Source organism: Gavialis gangeticus, unplaced genomic scaffold, assembly GCF_001723915.1.
Source record: "Gavialis gangeticus isolate Ggan-Ray unplaced genomic scaffold, GavGan_comp1, whole genome shotgun sequence".
NCBI classification, from domain to species: domain Eukaryota; kingdom Metazoa; phylum Chordata; order Crocodylia; family Gavialidae; genus Gavialis; species Gavialis gangeticus.
In genome coordinates, this window is record NW_017728992.1 from 17,249,636 (window position 1) to 17,270,301 (window position 20,666).

At 40.9% G+C, this 20,666-nt stretch overlaps 1 protein-coding gene across 6 annotated transcripts in view; it reads right to left on the reverse strand.

The window, feature by feature from the left end:
• Window positions 1-20,666, reverse strand: part of CTNND2 (catenin delta 2) — a 1,155,395-nt gene that overhangs the window by 477,955 nt on the left and 656,774 nt on the right. For 5 of the 6 annotated variants that reach the window (XM_019521188.1, XM_019521179.1, XM_019521172.1 and 2 more), the window contains exon 7: window positions 18,096-18,290. The exons of the other annotated variant lie outside the window; for it this stretch is intronic. In XM_019521188.1, the coding sequence (XP_019376733.1) occupies window positions 18,096-18,290 (195 nt within the window). The remainder of the gene's footprint in view (window positions 1-18,095; window positions 18,291-20,666) is intronic. 6 annotated transcript variants of the gene reach the window in all.

The window sequence follows — 20,666 nt, forward strand, 5'->3', positions numbered from 1 at the left end:
TCAGGGTAACTGTTTTTCAGACAGCTATGGTCACACACTTCTCCATGGACAAGGACATCTATGTTCTGCCTCTGTAGCTGTGTCAGATTAGCTCCATGAAGGTTATTCATCCCCCCCTTAAGTTCTACTGCCACTGTTGGTTAGCACACATCTGCAGTAAAATCCTCTTGCAGCAGTTTATGCTTCATTTAGAATCAGTGGTCAGAAAATACATGTGGTCTAAGAACAAGCTGTCCTTCTTTGTCACCTAGCTATTCTCATCTTGGAATTAGTCTTTGACATCACATGTGAGCAGACTGCAACAGTCTGTGTAATTTAATTGTCCATCTCAGCCCTTTGGGCTAGGGACAGACATTCAAAAAGCCGGAGCCTGAATTGATTCAATCTTTGCAGGTTAATCAGTTTCCAAGTGGATAAATATTCTGTTTCTATTCAGGAAATGCAGGCACATGCCTGCCGTGGCTCCAGACAGAAGCCCGGGGGCACTAGAGCAGCCCTCCCTTCTACAGGGAAGCTGAGCTGAGGAGGGGGTATGTGGCCAGGCCCTGGCAAGTCTGCCCCAGTGGCTCCCCGACAGCCAGGAGCAATCCCTGCACACAAGGCTGCCTGGCCCCAGAGGGGAACTCTTTCCTCTCCTCCCTCTCCCCCACCACCATGGGGCCAGGATGGGGCCCTGTTCAGTGCTGGAGGGGCTCTTCTTCCTCCTCCTCTCCCCTCCCCCCTGCTGCAGTGGGGTAGGGAGGGAGGCTCTGTGAGGCTGCCTGGCCCCAGAGGGGGACTCTTCCCCCTGCTTCTCCCCCATTGCTGCAGGGTGGGGAGGGGGGGCTCTATAGGATGCTGGCCAGCCCCAGAGGGGGACTCTTCTTCCCGCTCCTCCCCACAGCAAGGCAGGGGGAAGCTGTGTTCCATGCTGGGGGGAACTACTTCCCCCTCCTCCTTCTCCTTCCCCCAGAGGAGCAGTGAGAGCACAGAGCTCAGCTGGGCTGGGTGTGGGTGTGCAGGTGTAGGGACCCCAACACACTTCTTCCATGGTGTGCAGCCCGTGCTGCCTGGCAGCAGGCAGGGACGTCAGGGTGCTTGTGCTTCATGCAGGCATGGCTCTGGTCAGCACTACGCGAGGGAGGGAGCAGAGCTTGACTTATCCCTGAGACTCTGCTCCCCATGCCTGTAGCTTCAGCCCTGGCAGCAGGGAAAGTCCTGCACAGGAGCCTGCTGTCTCCCCTGCTGCCAGTTGCACAGTACCTACACTCCACCTCTTGCTTCCCCACAGAATCCAGTGCAGGCCTTCCCCTCTGTGAGTGCAGAGCTGCAGGTGTGCAGCGTGGAGCCCCGGGGATAGTGGTGGCCAGCGCTGCACTGGGCATGAGGAGTGCAGCCCCGTGCAGTCTGTCTGGCTGCTTCTATCCACAGGGCTCCATGCTGTGTACCTGCAGCTCCCCACTCACAGAGGGGCACTAGTGGGCAGGGCTCCCTCCATTCCCAGCAGAGTGCAGGGACTGCACAGACGGCAGCAGGGGAGACATCCAGCTCCAGTGCAGGGCTTCCCTCACAGCCAGGGCTGGAGCTACAGATGTGGGGAGCAGAGCATCGGGGATAAAGCAAACTCCACTCCCTGCTCCACACAGTGCTGGCTGGAGCCAGACCTTTATCAGGCATGAGCACCCTGATGCCCCCACCTGCTGCTGCTGCCAGGCAGCAGGGGCTGCATGCCAGGAGGTGAGTGTGTGGGGGTCCCTAGACCCCCCCACCCTCCCTCACACCCCACACACCCACACCCTGCCCAGCTGAGCTCCGCACTCCCGCTGCCCCTCTGCGGGGAGGAGGAGGACTGGGAAGACTTCCCCCCAGCATGGAATAGAGCCTCTCCCTGTCCCGGTGCTGGACCTCCCTCCGCCCCACCCCAGCCCTGGGGTGGTGCAGGGGGGAGGAAGGGGAGGAGGAGGAAGAGTCCCTATCCAGTGCCTCACAGAGTCTGGGGAAGAGTCTGTCCCAGCACAGAACAGAGCCCCCTCCTAACCCCGTGGGACAACCTACCCAGCATGGCCCCGTTAAGGTGAAGGGAGCAGAGAGAAGGGTTTAATCCCTCCATCTGTCCCTTCCCTACAGCCGGGCTCTGGCTTAAGATTTTTAACTGTGCGTGGCTGTGCATGTGCGCAGCTTAGAGGGAACCTTGGCTGGGATGTTGGCGGTGTCTGGTTTATCTTAAACCAGCAAGGGGCCTGGGACAGACATTGCATAAAGTGGTTTGAGCCAAATCAGTTAAGTCTGATAATACAGTCCAGCAGCTTTATCTCAAACTGGTTTTGGCCAGTTTGAAACTGGTTTACATGCACTGAATGACTGTTCTGTTACAGGTTTAAGCCAGTTTCTGATCACTTAAACTGGTTTATGTGTAATGTCTGTCCTTAACTTAGGAGTGTGTATGTGGCTGTGAGCATGGCACAAATGTGGAGATTTAAAGATTACTGCAGTCAAACTTTTCGAAGGACTTGCACTGAAGTTTGGTGAATAAAGGTATCAAGTAAACATATACTTAACCCTGAAGTCTAGTCTGCTCTCTTGTTCAGACTGTCAGGAGTCTTTTGGTGCAAAGGGGTCCTCCAAAGGCACACAGCCAGAGCTGCCACAGTGAACAATCTGTGTGGTGTTATTACTGTATCTATCAGGTGGGCTGTTGTTCAGGGTCTAACTTGCACTGATGCTAGAGCAATGTATCTACCAGATGCTCTGATCAGAAGAAACTAACTATAACAAATAACAGGGACCAATTACAAGCTTTTCTTCTACATGCCTGGGTAATTTTAAATGGAGCTGCTTAATTGGAGTATACAGATGATGTTTAAAGGGAAAGTTTGCCATCCTGAGCTGAGTATATAGTTTTTGTCCTGGAATTTTTAAATGTGATTTTGAAGTCTACAAACCATGAACCAGGGTCTCAGGAAAGTGGTCAAGCAATCACAAGGAAGGATCTTGTTTTGATTGCTGTTAAAATCCTATTTCTACTTGGGCCTTGTTCAATGCACAAAAAAAGAAATCTACTTAGGGTTCACTAGGCAACCAGACCTCAATAATATGTAAGATTGTTTTCTACTATAGGAGAAAATTTGGCAAAGTTCTTGAGGACCTTCTAAGCACAGATCAAATTTTAGAAGATGTGACGCATGCCTTAGCAAACTGAGTGGACTTTATTTCTAGTACTCTTTTGGTCGTATGTGTGTGTTAATACAGGGAAAAAAAGAACACACCCTAATTCCTTTCTTCTCCTTGTTGCCCACAACCAAACCAGGCAGAGCAGTTCTTATGTTACACTGAAGATTCAGTTGTATTATGTGTGCCCTTCAACTTCAGGCTAAGTTATCTACAGTGAGAACCTTGGAAACTGAAGTTCTACATTTTGCAAGCAAGCGGTTGTTTTCAAATGTGGGGGATACAGATAAATGAAATAATGTTCAGCAATTTACTAAGACCACTGCTAGAGAATTTTATTTGGGTAATGTTCCCATAGTGGAAGCAGGAATTATTGCAAAGCCAGCTCAACTAAAAGGGAATTTTGCCCAAGCAAACAGTGCAGGATCAAGTTGTCCTAAGGTCCAAGTACACTGTTGCTGCATTTTTTCCAGTATAAATTATTACTCAGTCAATGGTACTGTTCAAATTATGGATAGTATTTTGAAATATTTTCTTTCATCCCTCATTTTTATTTCACCATTTCGCTAATGTTTCAGCTTTTTCATAAGGCAGATCATATTACTTTGACCTTGCAATGTTTTTCAATTTCTTTTTCTTGAAGAATTATTTATAGCATATTATGCATGCAAAGAAGTATACATTTACTAACTGCAGGTTAGTAGATATAGACTGCAGGTGGAAATTCAATTTTGTCTCACAAATTCTTATGAGCCAAACTGAAGAAAAATTGTTTCTCTGGTGTGGCACCTTTTCAACTGAAGGTACTTCCATATTGCTTCTAAGATTTCATAAAATGAAGCTGTAACAATGCTGGTAAGAGTCATTCTGTGGTAGCTAAGGTACAATAAGTAGAAAATAAGGAGGCAGATTTTTTTCTGATTTTTACAGGCTAATGCCATCCTCTGCCTCTAATTAGCAAACTGCATTGATCAAATTTAAGGAATTTTATTTTCCCCATAACTGCCAATTAAAGTTTTGGCATGAACAATAGATTTTTGGCAACTGTATTAATATAAAAATGTTTGCAACATGATCATGAAGTTAGATATATTATAGCAACATTTAAAGCAGAAAATATGAATAATAAAAAGATAGCATCCTGCTAAATATGTATTTTAATATGTGTGCAGCAAAATGCTTGCTTATGGGTTAACTATTTTAAATGATCCTATCTCAAACAAAGGTGAATTTCCCAATAGAGTAGATAGCATTTCAGAGGAATGAATGACAAATCAACTTCAATTTACTGAAAAGAAACAATGCTAAATCTACCATTCAGCAAATTCTAATCAATTTTTTATATAGTGTAATTAGGATTTTCTGGTGGCACGCACATATTCTCTATTAAAACCAAATATCCACAAGAAATGTTGCACTTTAAAAACTTAAAGCTTAACTGAAAGAGAAGAAAATGTAAATAATTAGTTCAAGCTTCAAAACTCCACATTAAGATAGTCTGGGTTACAATATTCCATGAATTGTGAATATACGCCATCTCTGAGGATAAAAAATAAAACAAAAAAGCAACCATCTCCTCCCGTCCCCACCAATTATATAACCAAGATTTTCCTAAAGCCAGTTCAGGACAAAATGTAGCCTCAGCTGTTCCTATTTTCAGCTTCTTAAATTTTCCCTCTGGGTTTTTCTTAACTGATTAATTCTGTCTATATCTTGAATCTTCTAGTTCATGATGTCTGCAATTGTAGACTTCTCAAGTTCCTGAATCTGAGAGCTGTTCTCAGCCCCACATCTTGATTGCTTTATTCTCTCTCTGTATTTTAATAAAGGGAACATTCAGCTGGTGAATGAGTGGCTAGATTGATAGTTTTCTTAGGTTTCTCTCTCACCTTCTCCTGTTTTCCTCTGCCTTTGATTGCGTAGAAAAGATGCACAGGCCTGTATAATATATGCTTAAATGAACTAAGCAGTTAAACTGAAAGATGATGATCTAAAACCTATATTATTTTAGGTTCACAAAACGACATAAAAATATAGCATCACAAATGTAGTCTGCTTCTTCTAGAGTTGAATTTTCTCCAAACCAGTGTTTTGAAGTATCACCTGCAGTTAAACTGACAGGTGAACCTTCTACTCATGTACTCTGTGCAGTGTATACATCTGTATCATGGATCTGAGATGCCTAGTGGGCTCTTTGTGCAGATAATGGGGTTGCATCCTCACCTGACTGGAAGTTATGTATTTCTGTCTACAAGTAGAGAAGATGACCAAAGATCTTGTCTCTCAGAATGCTGGAGGCAATTACTTTGTTTCTTTTGTTAGATATGTTAAAGTTTGTGAGTTCTGGCCAGCACTAGGCAACATGATTTTGAAGTGGTACAGCATTTTGTTCCCTCTTGTAATGAAAACATAAGAGAGACTTTACCTGATTGTAATGCATAAACATATGTCTCTCTATGTTCTGGTTTTCCTTAATAGAAAAGGTCAGACAGCTTTTATGCAATTTTAATTAACCTTCTGAATTTGTTTCTTCATTTGGAAGAAAGACTTCTTTTTTTAAGAGCCACATGAACAGAACAGCTCATTTTCTGAATAGGAGCCACACTGAAATCTTAAACTATAACAACATTTTCCTTCTATGAGCTTTAGCATTTTCCCACATAGGATCTGCAACAGATTTCTGATGCCCTCTGGACACACAGATATTGTCTGTCACAGTACTGACTTGACTATTCCACTATTACTGCTTACAGCAACAAAGGTAAGAAAATGAGAAAAGGCACTCTGAAGCCTAAAACCTTTTTCCAACAACCCTCACAACTACACTGTAGGTCCAATAACAGATATCACCAAAAAATGTCCTTGCCTCTCATACATTTCCTGGACCACTGTGGCTAAAATAACACCCCAGTCCTACTACAGTGGTAGAGTGATTTCTTGTTAAAACATGAGTGAATAAGAGGTAAAGCCACTACAATTTGTGGGCTGTTTCTCCAAAACATTATTGCGGCTGAAAAATGGAGTCAAGTTTCTGAATGTCACAGATCCTAGGTTTTATGACACTGCTCTAGATGGAGAGACTTAGTGTCCCCAACATTATTCAAGCATACAGTCCCAGTGAAGTCAAATGGGACAAGTCATAAATGTCTATTTGCATGAATAAAGCCTCTGGGAATGGAAACTAAGCAAACTCTTATTTTAGCCTGAAGTGTATCAAGGTTTCTAAATAGCCACTTCTTTCAACCTCCAATTAGTTAGATTAGTGCCTTGCAGGCACAGAGGGCTGTGCACAATTTTGGCAATCTCAGGTTGCTTAACCCAGGGGTACGTGAGGCATGAGCAGGGGGTACATGGGTGCCGCATTTTGAGTTTGGCCCACCCAGCTTTGCCTGCTCGGGCCAGAAGTTCTGACTGCTGCCCCTCCCGCCATATCCGATGCACCAGGGCTTTCACTCCCCGGCATCAGTGTGCTGGAGGACAGGGAGGGGGGCCCTGAGCAGGCTGCTTTGCCCTGGGCTGTGGGCCGTGAGAAAAGTGGGACTCGGCTCGTGGTGACGAAACCCAAAGTGTCACAGTGGAACTTCCAGTTTTGCTTTTGCCGTGTCCATCGGCAGGTGGTACGTAAGATACCAACGGTTGAGAACCACTGGCTTAACCTATTTTCTACATAGCCTACTCTTCGCTTGTAACAGAGCCCACATAAAGCTTGAACTCAGAGAGTTAATAGATTTGATTTCACCTTCAAATGCCTAAGTATGGGCCCATCTGACACAAAATCTTTTTTTTTCTCTTCAATGTGTTGTTGCTGGCACAATAAATGTCCATTACCTTCGGCTCTATACATGCTAGCACACCTTTGTGCTAGTTAAGGGTCTGGGCTGTGTCTGACAAAACAGCTATACACTGTTACATTAAAACTCTTTTTTTCTTCAGATGCTTCTCTTGTATAATCACGAAATGCTTTTGATCTAAACAATATTAAGTTTTTCTCCTCCAGGCATTCTGGCTTCTTACTGTTTTACATACATTTTTGTATCCTCCCTTAAATCAAGAGAAACTTTTTGCCACTGCAGTTCTTGGTCTTTGGGGCACAGTCAACAAAATTCTGAAGCTGTTAATGTTTCAGTCCCATTGGCAGCTGTGAAGACCATGCAAATGCACAACTGTAGTTTGAGCTCCATGATCCTGAAGTAATGTCTGCGCACTACTTTGCTGGTCCTGTGGTTTCAAAGTCACTTCCTTAACATTAGCTTTGCTACTCCAAAAATGCTTCATGCATCAAAACCAAAAAACCCCCAAAAACTGAAAACAACAGCTTGCAAAGGAATTTCACAAGTAACATTTGAGTTTTGCTCATGTCCAATAAATCCTGTTCCCAATGGAGATGGCAGTAATCTTTGGAGGTTTAAGAATGAAGACTTTCTTTGTATTGATCCATCATTGTAATTCCATTTTCCAGGTTAGGACTTCCCATTTTTAGAGGCTTCTGGCAACATTGAATCCAGCAGGTCTCCATGTTTTTTCCCCTGAAACTAATATCCTTCACAAATTTCTTCTCAGTCGGAAAAAAGAAAAAGAAAAAAAAACCAAAGCCTTTTAAGCTTCTCAGCCATCCTCTTGTTTACAGAACTGGTTAGATCTGGTCACAGTTCAAGGCTTCTTTTGTCCAAGCTATTTCATTTCAGTTAGCTGACTTGCCAAACTGTGACACAGTGTTTCCAGTACCTCTGTTAAAACTGCTATTATGTACAGCACACCGGTACTTAGAATATATTCCCTTAGTTTACTATTTCGAACAGAAAACAGACTCACATGCTAAATCTCAGCATGCAGTATAACTTCCCTAAACCTCCATTTTAGACTTGATATTACTTTCATGGGCATCATTTTATTATGAGTTCATATATGCTCCTAAATTGATGTCAACTTCTAACTTACACCAATTTCCTAGATCTATTTCTCTTAGGTTTATGAATTTTTGGTAGCATATGTGGTTAGGGAATAAAAGCTAATATGCAGAAGGATTGCTCCACCTCGCACTTTTAATTAATAGAAAAATAAAGTAAAAATTATGGGTTGAAGTTCTAGGTAGTTTTCCTGGGAATGCTTCATGTACTACATAGCTATTAAAATTCCCCAGTGGTATCTCACAGGTCCTAGGTACTACTTAAAACCTACTTACAGGACTTAAAAGGCACATTTACTCTTAACTGGTCCTTTTCACAAAGTGAATCTCACCTTGCACTTATAGGATACCTCTCAAAGGCTTTCAGACCAGTAGAAATCTTGTAAGTGTAACTCTTTAACTTAGCAAATCCATGCACAATTTACTGCACATTGTAATATAATATAATATCCATACCCATGATAAAAGTTACATTTCTCTTAAATCCAAGGCAGACTCCATAGGCATTGCTATCTATTGTGGCTAGGAAGTGCAAACTGCAAATGAACTTGTAAAACTTCCGCAATACCTCCACCGCTTTTCTTTTCAAATCCCTCACTTAAAAGTAGTTCCTCATATCATTAAAAAATAACCCAGAAAAAGGCCCACATATCAGCTACGACCATGTTGATTAACCCAGTTTCCCTCTCCCCACAAAAAAATTCCCAAGCAAAACAGAATACCGAGAACATTGAGTTGAACTAAAGGCACCTTCTGGCATGGGTGATTGGTGCTTCCTGAGTCTGGAGGAGGCACCCGCAGAAGTCACCAGCAGCATCAGCAGTGGGAACAGAGCTGGCGACCATCTGTGATGCTGCCAGTGGCATCAGTGGTGGGGAGAAGCTGACGAGCTCCCACAAAAGCCACCAGCGGTATCAGCAGCAGGGACAGCCCTGTTAGGGGGGGCACATTGAGCACCCACAGATGCTGCCAGCGGTGCCAGCAGCAAGGACAGACCTGTCGGGGGGGCATGTGCCCTCCTAGGTCTCCCTACCAGTCACCTATGCCTTCTGGTCACTGAGTGGACTGTATGAAAGAAGAATATTCCTTCTCTTGTGATTGAGAGCTCCCCACTCTCCCTCCACTTTGCACATGACAAACAATGTGATCTCTGTAGGTAGTAAAATAACAATTTTATTGCAATATAATGTATGATTGAGTGATATACTTCAGAATAGTATTTTATTCAACTTGGGTACTTTAGATGAAGGCTGTTTTTTTTTTTATTTAATGCTACTCTACCAGTAAATTTAATCATTGTATTTTCATTCCAGGGCCAGATCCTATTGTATGCACAGCTTTAATATATTAACAGAAGTTCTCTGCATACACAGCTTGGAAGGCACTGAGGAGGATGCAAAGAGAGCCAACCTGGACAAACTCTTCAGAGTACAGACTCTGTGCACATGTGTGAGAAAATACCCCTGACACCAAGGGGATTCTTACATGTGAACACTGAAGTAGTTTAGCTCCTAGAAAGCAAAGGCATTTGCTGAAATCCTCAGTAATAATTTTGATATATTCAAGACAACCATTTCAGTAAAAATAAATACTGAGTAGGCAGTCTCTTAAAGAACATGTTTTAAGAGTAACACTATGGACATAACCAGTCTGTAGCACAAGTATAAATTCTTGTAATGATGCTTCTGAATGGCTTAGTTAAGCACTGCATTGTGCTTTCTTTCAATAGTAGGAAGATTTATGAAAAGCACACATGCATCAATTTTCAAATCTCTTTATCTCCTAAAGGACACCTTTCTATTTCCATATTTCTGAACAGCATTTGAGTAAATAAAAATTAATTGGCCTGGTCCCACATCAGTGAAGTTAAATGCGAGTAGGACTGACTCAGTTGTCTACAACTAAACAGATGCAGCTATTAGATAATAAGTTTGCAGGCATTCCCTGGCACATTACAGGCATTATTTTTCTTCAACAATGGGAGCTAAGATTTACATGGGATTTATTTCCCTGTGTTTCAAGGGCATGATTCAAGGGCATGATTGTGATTTTTATAATGAAAACTTCTTACACCTCAATATGGAGCAAAATATGACAGACATTTCAGATACAGTCAAGTCTGGCTCCTACAAGGGGGGGGGAAGCCAAATACAAATGTAGTAGTCACATAAATTAAATTTTCTGAGGGGGATACCACCATAAACCATAAAGTACCAGCCTTTCATGTAGATGGAAATGACAGCATGGGATATGGGCACTTCAATGGATATCTTCCACTTACATGGTGAAATCTGAGATACCCTCAGATGTGCTTGTTTTCTTGTGGATCTTTGGACACCTATGTGTGTGTGGTGGGGTGGGGGGCAAGCCTGGTTGTTTGAAACACAAGTTCCTATCTTCTGAAAGGGCTTCTTAACAAAGAAAGTAATACACAGAGTTTCTGTGATGAGGCTCTACCCGGCCCATGCACTCACTTCCTTGCTAGGTGCCTGCAGCTATAGGCCTCACATAAACAAATATCTTTGGATTTGGAGGAACAGAGAGATAATGTGCATGTATTTCTCCTCCTAGTCTTGACAAACTTTAAACAACAGTGAGCAATTCAACACCCTTTCTTCAACAGATCTTGTTTCAGATCCAGAGGAGCTGCTCAGGTTGACAACTGGAGGTTGAACTGGCCCCTTTCTGGATAGATTTAAAAAATTATAACCCCTCTAGTCCAGAGCATAAGAGAAGAGATTGTTGTTAATAACCATGGTTGTTAAGAACCATGGAGCTCCTTTTAAGAAATTGTTTTTAAGACTTCAGGGTCAAATTCAGACCTATATATACCACTTCAATTACTTCCAATAGATGTTAACTGTACGTTTTCCAGGGCAGAATTTGATGCGAAGAGTTAAATTCTGACCTTACTTATTTTGGTGTTAATTGTGATTTTCCATCTATGCAAATAAAACGGGAGTTACACTGGTTAAAGCCACTTCAAGATAAGAATCAAAGCTATTATTGCTGGCATAATTCTGTATTATTTTAAAGCAATAACTATGATCTATGACTAGGCAAAAAGGAAACCTAAGTAAGTTTATGAAATAAAAAACAGGAGCTGTCTGTTTAAATGAAAATATATATTCCTATTGCTTTTGAGGTGATTCATTATTCACTATCCAGTTCACTACAGTATTTTCATGCTTAATTTATTTTGTATGAAAGATATTTATTCCCTGCTTGTTTCCTCTCCATATCCCTCCCATACCAATGTTATAAAATTGGATGTCTTGGTTAGGCATACATAGTTCTACTGTCACAACATTAATGGATTAATAGACATGTGGAGGTGAGGATAATCTTTTTTAATTTCCCTGAAAATGTTAGGTCCATCAGCCAGAACTCCAGGCTGTCTGATTTACCTCTGTGGTTCTCAATTATGCTGCAGCAGCTGCATCACAGTCTGCCATTGCAGATCACATCAAATCATGACAAAGCAAAAAAAATGCAGTCCAAACAGCATAAAGTAATGCTTGATTTTTAGAATGGATCTGTTACATTTCAGAACTGGATAGCAGCTGTTTAATCAGCAAGGACTGTACCAGTAATATCACAGACGTAACATATGCAACTCCAACAAGATTGTTACTTAATTTTCACTGTCATGTTGAAGCGGCTACAGTTGTCTGACCTCTGCAAAGGCAACAGGGCTGCACTGCTATACCTGAATATATAATTATGCCTGCAAAGTCTTTACTTGTGGTGATAATGTGCAAGAATGAAAGAATATTGAGGTAGACTCTCAGGGCCAGGTAGCATTTGCAGGCCTGTCAGAAGGAAGAAAAATGTCTTTTTACTTGTAAACTGAGTGTATTTGATATGGAAATGAAGACACAAGAAAACTTGGAATCCCACAATGCCATTTTACAGTCACATTGAAGGAGAAGAATTTTGCATTAATCTTAGTATATTTTTATTGGCAAATTTTAATACAAACAAACCCGAGTGATTTGAAGCTGTTGGTCTTCACACTATGAGTGACACAAGAGAGAGTAATCTGAAGGTGTGATGATAAATTTAGAATATAAACAATGCTATAAAAGACACTCCAATTCATATAAAACACATATCTTTTAAAACAAAATTTCTAGAACTTTAATTTTTTAAATTTTTTTTTAATTTTGGATTTAGTTTTACTGCTGAAATAAAATACCCTATTCTATGAAAAAATATTTCAAATTCATTACTGGTTTTATCTGTAAATGAATAAGTAAAAGTAGAAGCTGTTAATTGTGTGTGGTACAACAGAATTATAACAAAGTGTTTTATTTAAAGGGCTTAATTATTGTTTGACACAAGAACAAATCACAAATAATTTGTACGAACTTAGCATTTTCTGAATGCTGTAATAGTGGCCCAAAAGAGAGGAAAAAACATTAAATATTTGTAGATTAGATGACTTATCTCAAACTTTCAGCATAAAGCATGCAATTTTGTAAACAATAAAAATCAGACTTCATAACCTTAGAAGCCTGCATATTTGACTTGTGATTATTTCTAAAAAGATCGAATACTTTACTCTTTTCCTAACACAGATTTACTAACATTTTTAGTCTTTTTATCAAAATCACATGAATACATCAGTTGTTTGTTTATTTTTTTAGGAAAAAAAGAAAGGGGCAAGAGTGCATGGAAGAATATATGCAAAAACAGAAAGCACAAGCTGAGATATAGTATGGTATATAGCACAATACTTCATAGAAATCTAATGTATAACAAACCAGAAGAGGCATGGTTTTGAAAACTGACTGTAAAGGAAAAAAGTGTGTAGAATCTGCACATCAAAACTAGACAGATTTCACCTATTTTTAATTCAGATTATGTCATTGCCAATTAAATCAATAAACTAACATTTTTGTAAATGTTAGCCTAGATTTGTGGATAGCCCTAAAATGAGACATAGGATAAACACAAATGTTTATGGAGAATCTGCTTAATACAAGATAAGGGTCGTTCAATTAGCTAAAGCCTCTAGTCTAGATCAGCGGTGAACAGCTGTATTTGTGGCTACAGCCCTAAGAGCCATGCCAGTTTTAATTGCCACACCTCCCAGAATCATGGCAAGTAACACTGCTGACACTTGTCCCACAGGGCTAGATGAGGTAGCCACCAATGGGTTACCAACCTGTGATTCTATCTTCAGATTAATCAAGACACCCAGAACAGAACATACACATTTTCTTTTTGGGCCTTTTCCTATTTGGGATAAAACCATATTCACCCTGCCAGAAGAAGACATTGGCTATATGTTTGGAAATTCCATTGTCATATGAAGAGATACTACCTTGAGATGTGCTTGTAACTGCCAACAGCATCTTGTATGGCCAACGGGTGACGAGCACAAGGAAAACAGGTATAGACAGAACAATAGACACTTTATGCTAGCAAATTATAGTATTTGGGGAACAACTTTACTTGGTTAACTTAGTGTGGTTATTTTCATTATTTATTTTTCAGTAGTAAAATGGCATATTTATTATCCTGCTGTCATGCTAACAAGGATGCTTATAGAATATTAGGGCGTGTGTAGACAAAACAAGGGCCCTAAATTGAAGCGTTGGGTGTTTACAAAAACACCACTTCAATTTAGGGCTCTTTAAACTCCTGTGTCATGCACACAGACGGTAGCAGGGAGGGGAAGGCGAGCTTCTGGTGGGCAAAGCGGTCCGTGGACTGCAGGGGGGCTGGTGCTTCCCTCTGCAGCAGCGGTGGCCCCCCACTCCAGGTGGCACCCGCCTGCAGACACCCAGTTCAGGTGGTACCAGGGGGCACCGCAGCCGTGGAGGTAAGCACAACTCAGGCAGGCAGGCTCCAAGGGGGAAAAAAAAAAATTAGGCTTGCCACTTTTCTTGGGTGGAGCCTGACTTCCCAGGCTGCTGCCTGGCTGCCTGCACGGGCTTCCTGCAGAGCCCCTGAGCTACACGGAGCCCAGTGCTTTGCTCCGTGGCTGTAGGGCAGCAAACTAAAACTCCTCCAAAGTTTTAGTTTGCTGTGCCCTGAGTCATTTAAGGCGCATTACACTGCCAATTTTGCTACAGTGGCTGGAATTACTGTGTAATACACCACCGATGTGTGCAAACACCAACACCATTAAAGTGATGCAAAAGCATTTAACTTGCTTTAAAGTGTCATGCACACATGCTGCTTGTTTAATCTACACACGGCCTTAGATGTTAAGGTAGAAGGAACCATTATGATCATCTGAGCTGATCTGCAAAACAAGACAGAAAATGCCTTGTACTAAAATCTCTGTGATAAACTAGTAACATCTGTTTGAACTGCAGCACATTATGCAGATACATATCCAGTCCTGACTTGAAGATCATGCACAATGAAGAATCTATCAGCCCCTAAGAAAAATGTGCTAAAGGGGAAGATTTTGCAGTGAACTCTGACTGTTCTCTGCACACTTTCCGACCCCATTGAACATATGACCCTGAGTGCAGAATATAAGTGTCATACATTTCATTCTGTAATAATTTCATCCACTGGTAACATAATGAACATTCTGGCCACATGCTACACCTGTTTGTATAAGCAAGTTAGTTGTAACCCCAGGTGACATCAATACAGTATCATGAATTTCAGCCCACCACCGCAAAAAATCAACGCAAGTATGGATCTGTAATCATGATCCCAAATGTAATAATCTTCCTAAAAGTTCCAGCATGTAGAATAGCTATTTTAAAGCTGGTGAAACATTTCCATTCTGAGGGGTCATTTACAAAAGTTTTTGTTTTTAAAAAAAATTTCAGAGGTGGCGTACTTATTTTAAAGTTCTATTAAAAAGAAAAATAGTTTTGATGCATTAATATAGTGAAAAAGCAGACTATTATCTCAACAGTCCTGTGACTGCTTTAATTTGGTTATGTATTTAGTTCTAAAAAATGAATAAATAGTTGTCTATGAAGAGTAGGTAGAGGTGTAAAGTTGACAAGGCGATCTGAAGGGAAAATCACCTGGTGAGAGGGAAGAATTGACAGCCAGACATTGTTAAAAGCTTGCAAACCCCTGGTCTAGCATGTAGTTACACAAGCTGGTATTTCTTTTCTAAACATTTCTAAAATTCCATTAAAAAAAGCCAAGTAACCCTTGCTCCCTTCCTCCCTAAAAGAATCTCACACTCAACCCTATTCTAAGAGAATGTGAAGGGTCTGGTCCAAGCCACTGCATATCCTCAGAGTATGCCTCTTGTGCACACCAAACCTGGAAATGTGGTGAAGTTGCTGCAGGGGTGGATCCCCCTCCAGCTACTCACAAGCATACCAGAAACAAGGGGCTTGAGAACAATCATGGAGATACTCCCTATGTGTAGCTCCACCGCTGAATTTCCAGGTTTGGACTGTGTGAGTGGGGATAAGTAGGAAGGGTATGCTTTGGAGCACATACCCCCAGCAGCAGTGAAGATGCAGTACAGACCTACCTCAAGTGTATAGCACTGTGCATCACCTGTCTACCCACTTTTTATTCTGCTTTTAAGCTCTTTAACATATGATAAATGTTATGTCTGGCTACACCCCAAGTTAAGCCATCAGAAGTTAGGAACCAACCTGATTGATCAATTTAAGCCTGCCAGCTTCTCCCTTATTCAGCCCATTTGGGAACAAATATTTTAATTATATAACATTACATACTTCTGTTGAATGGGGGATATAAGTCCATGGGGAAAATGTAGGAAGAGTAACCAGACTTCATAAGATCCAATACAGTGCCATGAGTACAAACCCCTCCCTCCTCTCCTTGTAGCCCCTACCACATTTGTTACACAACCACTTCCCCAGCTCGTTCATAGTGGGTGAGATTTTCAGGTAGGCCTGAAGCCATGCTAAGTTTTAAGTCTCAGTTCTAGTCATCTCGTCTCCATGTCGGACAGGTGGGAACCTGGGTAAGATATTAGAGGGACTGAGCATCCACCAGTCTCATGGACTGCAGTGGGTCAACACTTCGGAAAAAAGATCAAGCAATCGAGTTCTGTACCACATTATCACAGTTTACAAATGCAAGAGTCAGAAGACCCTGCCCACAGAGGTAATTGTGAAGATAAATCCATTAACAGTTGCAAAGCTTTCAAATACTACAGTGATAAGTGTCAGAGAAAAAGTATGTACATTAAAAAAGAAATTCCTCCTCAGGGCAAGGTTTGAAAAGAATGTGGTGTCTGAAACACAAGGCTATGTGCCCTGAAGAGCATAAACAACAGTATTACACAGCTGTCTCATTCACTGATTGCTGCCCAGCTGCTCAGCAGTTGGTGCAGAGACCCTGCGCTATACACTGGAACCTAAGGATTCTTTTACCATAGGTATTATGTCTGAATATAAACATGACCCCACAAAACATGATGGGTGCATCCATACATGAAATTAGTGTGCCTGAATAAACTGTAGCACAGTCCATGCCAGAGTTAATTGCTCCCAGGCACAGTATTGACAGGTGAGACCAGGACTTCAGCTTGGTGAGCTGTGGTGGCACAGCCCCAGCCGGCAGTGAGTCTGAGGGGTCAGCTTGCTAGGTCAGAGCTGCTCCACCCCCGCTCAACATGCCACAGAGGGGCTGGCTGGGGTGCAAAGATGCTACAGTGTAGGGCTAGTTGGCAGGCAGCCCCTGCATTGAAGCACTTGTGCACCAACCAGGCTTGGTCACCGTCATCCCGTCTACACGTGCATTGCAGTAGAGTAAATAACTCTGCCACAGGAAAGTTCTTGTATTAGGTAGTACTATCCTGTGGCGTAGTTAAGTAGTTTACTCGGGCCTAGAAGTGTCACACTTGTAGACAGTGACACTTACTGTAGAGCTAATTAGGCAACTATGCAGTAAAGTGCATGTGTAGATGCCCCCACTGAACCCTAATGCTGGCTGCTTTTGTTAAAGAGTAACTCTATCAACTAACTACTACTCTTCAGGCCTATGTGACTATTACAAAAAATTAAAATTAGGCAAAAAAGGTTGTTGCATTTCTTTGAATCACTTCCATGGACTTTATCTTACCCTCTTAGCATAGTCCAGACACCCACAGCTGCAACAGAAACTTGGGCTGTGCAAGAAACATGACAGTGATCCTTAAAAAAAAATCCTAAAGAAGTCATGCTGCCTTATTCTAAAAAGTCATTATTTACAGATATTTTTAATTCTGCTTCAATATTTCTGTCTGATTTGGGAAGAGACAAAATCTTTTCTGTCTGATCAATGCAGAAAAAAAAGCCACAGAAATGTGGTCAGTATTACAATTTGTTATGCAAGCATCCTCTACATATGTTTTAAGGTATTTTGGCTATAGCATATTCTGGTTTCTTAGTGCACTAAATACCACTGCTGATTTCTTATGTACTTCTAGGTTCCCAAATATAGCTCAATTTTATATACTTGAGAGGATACACTGAAAATAGAGCTTGTATACTAATGGATTTCATGGATGATCATTCATTATTATATTCCAGATAAATCACTGATCCTGACAGCTCTGTCTGTTATACTGAAGCTTAATTTTGTATCTGTACATCTAGAGAGTGATATATATGCATGTCATGTGTATCTATATATGTGCTAGAAAGACAGAGAACATATTTTCTCTTGGTTTGCTTCACTTCCAAAAATATAACTGTCCCATTAGTTTCATGAAGAAGATGCATTGCAGTCCCTTCTATGACACACAGACAAAGGCTGAACAGTTGAAACATAGTTAAGTTTTCAGAGAACAATCAGATCTTTAAAAGATTAAGGAAGACATTATCTCCTTCCCTCCCCAACAGGGGGAAAAAATTAAAACTTTTGTATGTATTGACCCATTGCTAGGATTTTCCTACCCAAGGCAGCACATTTTTGGTGCCTTTTAAGTTACACTGATACATGCTAAAATTTGAATTGAGCTTTTTTTTAAACTTAGAAACATTATATAACTTTTCTAAGATAATGACACTATTTGGAGAATTAACACTGATAGAAAAACAAAACAAAACAGACTTTCTAAAAGACAATTCTGCATATCATTTCCACCTACCTGTGCTAGTGCGATATGTGCCTGTATGTGCTGGTTGCAGAGGGTCCCCCTGACTCTGGCTGAGACTCCTCATAGGGGGCTTCTGATACACTCTGTCTTCGTAAATAGGATCTATATGGTGCTCTGGAGACTGCAGGGCCCTTAACTCGGAGCCAAGGTGGCTGTGCTGGCTGCTGTAAGATGCCCGAGACCCAGCTGCAAATAAGATTTATATGGGAAATTTAAGAAAAGGCAAACACCCCACAGAAAACAGGAAATGATTTCATAAAAAGCTTATTTAAAACACAGTTTTTAAAACAGAAATAAAACAGAATTTTTTTAAAATGTAAAGAAAAGCAGCATGCAGTGGCAGCAGAAAGAGGAGTTAATCATCTTATCAGCATCACCCAGCTGTCTGCATTTGCTCCAAAACCTGATTTCTTCTCAAGGAGGAAGATATTTCAGAGATAAATAAATATTGTGCAAGGCCAATATAAACTTCATTTTTCTCACACCGAGACTAACAAATGTTGCTGCTTTATCCTGTGGAATCCTATGAAAAGGCTTAATGGCACAATCAGAACAGAGGGAGGGAAGTAAGGCCTAACCTCATGTATTGTGCCCCCATCTTACATATACAACTGAACAAATGTATTTTCATCATCAACATAAACCTTCTTGCTGCTTCCCTTGAAGTATGACAGTGCAGTTATCCCTCACCAGTATCTCCTTCCTTGACAGTGTAGAAACCAGGCTGCTAGGGCTTTCTACAACCAAAAATCTCTGGGGATAAATAAATTAAACTTACCTTCAGGAAAAATAATTTAAAGATATAGTGAGGATTTTTTTTTAGATATGAAAGGAATCTTATTTTGTATAATGAAGATTTTATCCCTAGTTCACCTTAATCCCAGATGCAGAACAGACAAACTTGTATACATTTCCAGCTTTGGCTATAAGCCCCATCAACTGTATCACTTTGTCATATTACTATCTTGGTTAACTTTTCCTACTCTTCAAACTAGTTTCAAATTTCCAAACACCCCATATTTGAAGATAGCGTATTATCAGGTTAGTAAATAGCACTGTGATGCAAAACCAAGAAATACACAATAGACTGGTGAAAAAGGTAAGAAGTATATTCTCTGAAATCATTGAACATTTCAATCCAGTACAGAACAACATAGCTAGAGTGGGAAAGTAGTACTCCAGCTTTTATTTTTATAAATAACTCACTAAGTCTGTTTATATCTTGCTTAGCTGTCCACATTTTTTCTCACATAATGCAATACAAATGACCTGAAACAACTGCAGGCTTTTAATACAAACTGCCCCTTCCAAAACACCCTCAGAGGATGATTTGTCATTAGCACAGGTATTGCCACCAACTTGCATTACTCTCTGATGTAATGGACACTCTGCCAAGAATTTCAAAGATGACTTTATTCATAGCTATTCTAAATCTCGAGAAGTGGGTGTGACTACTACAGATTCAGAAATTGGAAATTAATTTTAAACAACACTCTTAAAGAGTTTTTAACTCATTATTTTTGTTGAACTGAACACCTCTGAGGGGCAGAATACTCCCTCCCAGAGAGATTCAGTGCCCTCCTCGGTTGGACCCTGAAACTAGACCAACTTTAATTCATTTCCATGATTTTGTATGACCAATTTTCCTTTCTATTTCCAGTCCGTCTCATTGGGATGGAGTGGGGAAGAGGTGGACACCTCATATAAAAAACTGAGAACAAAAACGTTAGAAGCTGTCGGACAGAATTTGTCCCTATAAGCTTTTATGACACATGCATTAAAAGCTGAACAAATAGTAGAAAAATAGACAGTAACTTTTATATAGAAACTGCCACATTTCTTTGGTTCATTTACAAATGATCCAAAGGAACACTGCTCTTAAGAATGATGGATTTTGTCTTCAATCCTGCTTTCAGTGATGGGAATTCTACTATCTTTTTACAATGGTTCTTCCTGACTTTGTGACACAAGTTTCTATTCAATTTCACTTGAATTAAATGATCTAATGTTCTGATTCTGGTAACAATTACATGCTTTATTATTTTTAAACATATATAAATATTCTTTTTTTAATGGTTATTATACTTTACAATATAGTAGGGTCTAGAGTTGCAACCAAGGCTGGACCATAGTAGCATAACTGGGTGGGAGGGGGCAGGGGGTTCTTTGGAAAGTGAAAAACTAGCTGGTGCTGCATTTGGCAGCTGGTCACACTGCCAGCACTAGTAACACCGCATCTGGCTCTGCCTCATGCAGTGGCTGGGCCTCAGGGCATGGAGGTGCCCTACCATGTCTCTGCTCGAAAAAAACCCCAACAGTAACAGACAACAAATATTGTTTTAGGTACTGTAACTGAGACAGTCCCTACCCCAAAGGGCTTTTAGTCTAAAAATGCAGGACATAAAAAGGACAGCAAGTAGAAAAAAAAGATTCCCCAGAGAGCTGATGTGACTTGTCTAAAGTCACACAACAGGTAAGTGGCAGAGTTAGAAATACTTTGAAGATACTTAGACTGCCAATGTTCTTAAAGTTAAGCCCCTACATATGCCCTTAAAGGGCTGG